This window comes from Anarrhichthys ocellatus, unplaced genomic scaffold (genome assembly GCF_004355925.1).
Source record: "Anarrhichthys ocellatus isolate YVR2014 unplaced genomic scaffold, GSC_Weel_1.0 scaffold6734, whole genome shotgun sequence".
NCBI classification, from domain to species: domain Eukaryota; kingdom Metazoa; phylum Chordata; class Actinopteri; order Perciformes; family Anarhichadidae; genus Anarrhichthys; species Anarrhichthys ocellatus.
This window is the reverse complement of record NW_022286708.1, coordinates 1-2716: the sequence shown is the minus strand read 5'-3', so window position 1 is coordinate 2716 and position 2716 is coordinate 1. Positions and strand designations below refer to the sequence as shown.

Sequence of the window (2716 nt, the reverse complement as noted above, 5' to 3'; positions counted from 1 at the left end):
TTCTTCTTCTTCTTCTTCTTCTTCTTCTTCTTCTTCTTCTTCTTCTTTTAGGGAACTGCTGACCCGGACAGAGCGCTGATCGTAGCCCGGCTTGTGTGAGTCCACAGCTCTGAACCGTAAACTGTGTTTTTAATTCAAAGTTGAAGCTTGAAACGCAGCTGTTGCTCCGCCTCAGAGAGCAGTTTAATAAACATGTACAGAACAAAATGTGGAGGAATATGATCCAATGATCTTTCTACACATCACATAACTCAGCTGTTTAGATGCTTTTGGCTTTTTTCAGTTCAGTAAAGTTACACGACACCAAATTCTGTTCTCAAATTTAACACTTTAAACGTTTCTTTTATAATAATTATCAGTTACTTTTTTAAATCCCTCCTCACATCGGCATGAATGAGATGCACCTCACTGCGCTTTTTAACAAAATACATCTTTTAAAGCTGGTTCGTACTATTGTTGTTCTGTCCTTCTTCAGAAACAGCATCATCGATGTGTTGAACTGAACATTATCTGGTCCAGCTCAGCTAAAACACAGCATCAGTCGATCACAATCCATTTTGTTTCCCATGATGCATTGCTGAACCTTTCCCCGTGCTGTAGGGAGCACGATGTGGCTGCTATTGACGTGAACATGGGCTGTCCCAAAGAATACTCCACGAAGGTGAGTTCTCTGTCAGTAAACCAGCAGCCTGCAGCCTGCAGCTCTGACCTCTGACCTCTTGACTTGTTGCAGGGCGGGATGGGAGCTGCTCTTCTGTCAGATCCCGACAAGATCGAGGCGGTGAGTACAGCTTCCTGTAGATTACTAGAGAAACCTTTCAGGCGCTGTTCACATGTGCATCGATGGAGCGAGGGACAGTCCAGCAGGTGGCTGGAATGCAAAGCGTATGGCGAGCATCCACCGTGATACTCAACAGTAGAAGAAGAAGTAGATGTCTCTTCACCTGATGCCAGCGTTCTTGCAATATATTTATTTACAAATCATTTTTGGACATTTTTTACATTAAGTTGTTTGTTTGTTGCATTCTTTTGCAACAATATATATAATACTACTTTTAGTAGTATTATATATGATATATATTAGGTATGAGTAGTATTATATATGATATATATCATATATAATACTACTCATCATCTTTTTCAGATTTCTTTTGGACATTTGTTACTATTTTCTCCCACATACATTTATTATTTATAATTCTCACACCTTTTACTAATTATTTTTGGACATTTTTCACATATTTGTTGGATATTGTTCACATAGTTTTCTAATATTGTCGGACATTTCTCTCGTATTTTCTGACATGATTTCTGGAAATCTTTCCATTTTAATTCAACGTTAGTTAGTTAATGTTGCTCGTCTTTTATCCGTAGATCCTCAAAAAGCTCGTCGCAGGAGTTTCTATACCGGTCACGTGTAAAATACGAATCCTGCCTTCGGTAAGATGTGAAAAACTTTATTATCGTCTTATGATTGTTTTTGCTTCTGGTTAAATATATCAGATAAATACGCTTTTGTTGAAAAGTTATGATTGAGCTGTTGGATCGATGTTTTTCATCCTTCCTTCAATAATAGTTATTCTTTTCTCTTATGAAGTCTAAGGAAGAGCTTTCATAAAGTTCATTCCAGCTTTTTCTAGGCTGCTTTTATTGTGAAACTCTGAAACAGGAAGCTGTTCCTCTTTAAATCTAAGTGTTCTTCACTGGTTCCATGTTCTTCACTGGTTCCATGTCCTGTAACTGGTTCCGTGTCCTGTCACTGGTTCCATGCTCTTCACTGGTTCCAGTTGGAGGAGACGGTCCGTCTGGTCCAGAGGATCGAGAAGACGGGCGTCGCTGCCGTCGCCGTTCACGGCAGGTAAACTAAATATAGACGACGTGAAATATTACTTTAAATTATATTTTACACGTTGTCAATTGTTGGTCTTTTCTCAAATCCACGTTTGACATGTTTTGAATAATATTTCGACATCTTTATATGGCTTTTAATAAGAATAATACTAATAATACATTTTATTTGTACAGCACTTTACATGGTAAAGACAGAAACCGTAAAAGTAATAACAATATAAACAAAGCAGATAAATGACGTTTTAACAGTAAACAAATAAAGAAAAAGAAGCATTTACTATCATCATAGGTTAAAAGCGGATTTAAATACTTTTGTAGTCAAGTTTTGCAGTAAATATATATATAGTTTTGTGTCTCATCGTGCTCTTCATATATGTTTATAACTAATGATTGATTAAGTCAAAGGGCGGATGCATCTGGTTCCTGATTGGCTGCTTCCTTCGTGTGTTTCGGTGCGTTCACTGACCGGTTGATGTGATGTTCAGGTTGAAGGAGGAGCGTCCTCGTCACCCGCTCCACCTCGATCACATTCAGGCCGTCGCTCGGGCGGTTTCCATCCCCGTCATCGCCAAGTAAGCTTCAACACCTCCTCCTCTTTCTAGCTCCAACAGACGGGAGAACTATGGTTTCAGTTTGTTAAACAGGGCAGTGAACGCATCTAGCAGAGACTTGAGATCAGTTTGGGACAGAAGATAATCCATCACAGTGAAGCATTTACACCTTTATTCATAAAACTCAACAAAAAGACATTTATATTTTGAAAAATGTTGTTTTCTACAGTATAAAGTACAATATGTACCTCTGAGGTGTAGTACAGTATAAAGTACAATATGTACCTCTGAGGTGTAGTACAGTATAAAGTACA

The 2716-nt window shown here is 38.4% G+C and overlaps 1 protein-coding gene across 1 annotated transcript; it reads left to right on the top strand.

Moving 5' to 3' along the window:
* Window positions 1-56: 56 nt before the first annotated feature.
* LOC116380300 (tRNA-dihydrouridine(20) synthase [NAD(P)+]-like) lies at window positions 57-2577 on the top strand. The gene is made up of 6 exons (XM_031842238.1): window positions 57-95; window positions 601-661; window positions 734-781; window positions 1375-1440; window positions 1788-1858; window positions 2337-2577. Exons 2-6 carry the CDS (start codon window positions 632-634, stop codon window positions 2425-2427), a joined length of 306 nt encoding a protein of 101 aa, XP_031698098.1. The 5' UTR covers window positions 57-95; window positions 601-631; the 3' UTR covers window positions 2428-2577.
* Window positions 2578-2716: the final 139 nt, after the last annotated feature.

Excerpts from the sequence above, each read along its gene's own strand:
- LOC116380300 (XM_031842238.1), top strand. The coding sequence starts at position 632 with ATGGGCTGTCCCAAAGAATACTCCACGAAG. Across the intron at positions 1,441-1,787 it reads AAATACGAATCCTGCCTTCG|TTGGAGGAGACGGTCCGTCT; the intron begins GTAAGATGTGAA and ends CACTGGTTCCAG. Across the intron at positions 1,859-2,336 it reads GCCGTCGCCGTTCACGGCAG|GTTGAAGGAGGAGCGTCCTC; the intron begins GTAAACTAAATA and ends TGTGATGTTCAG.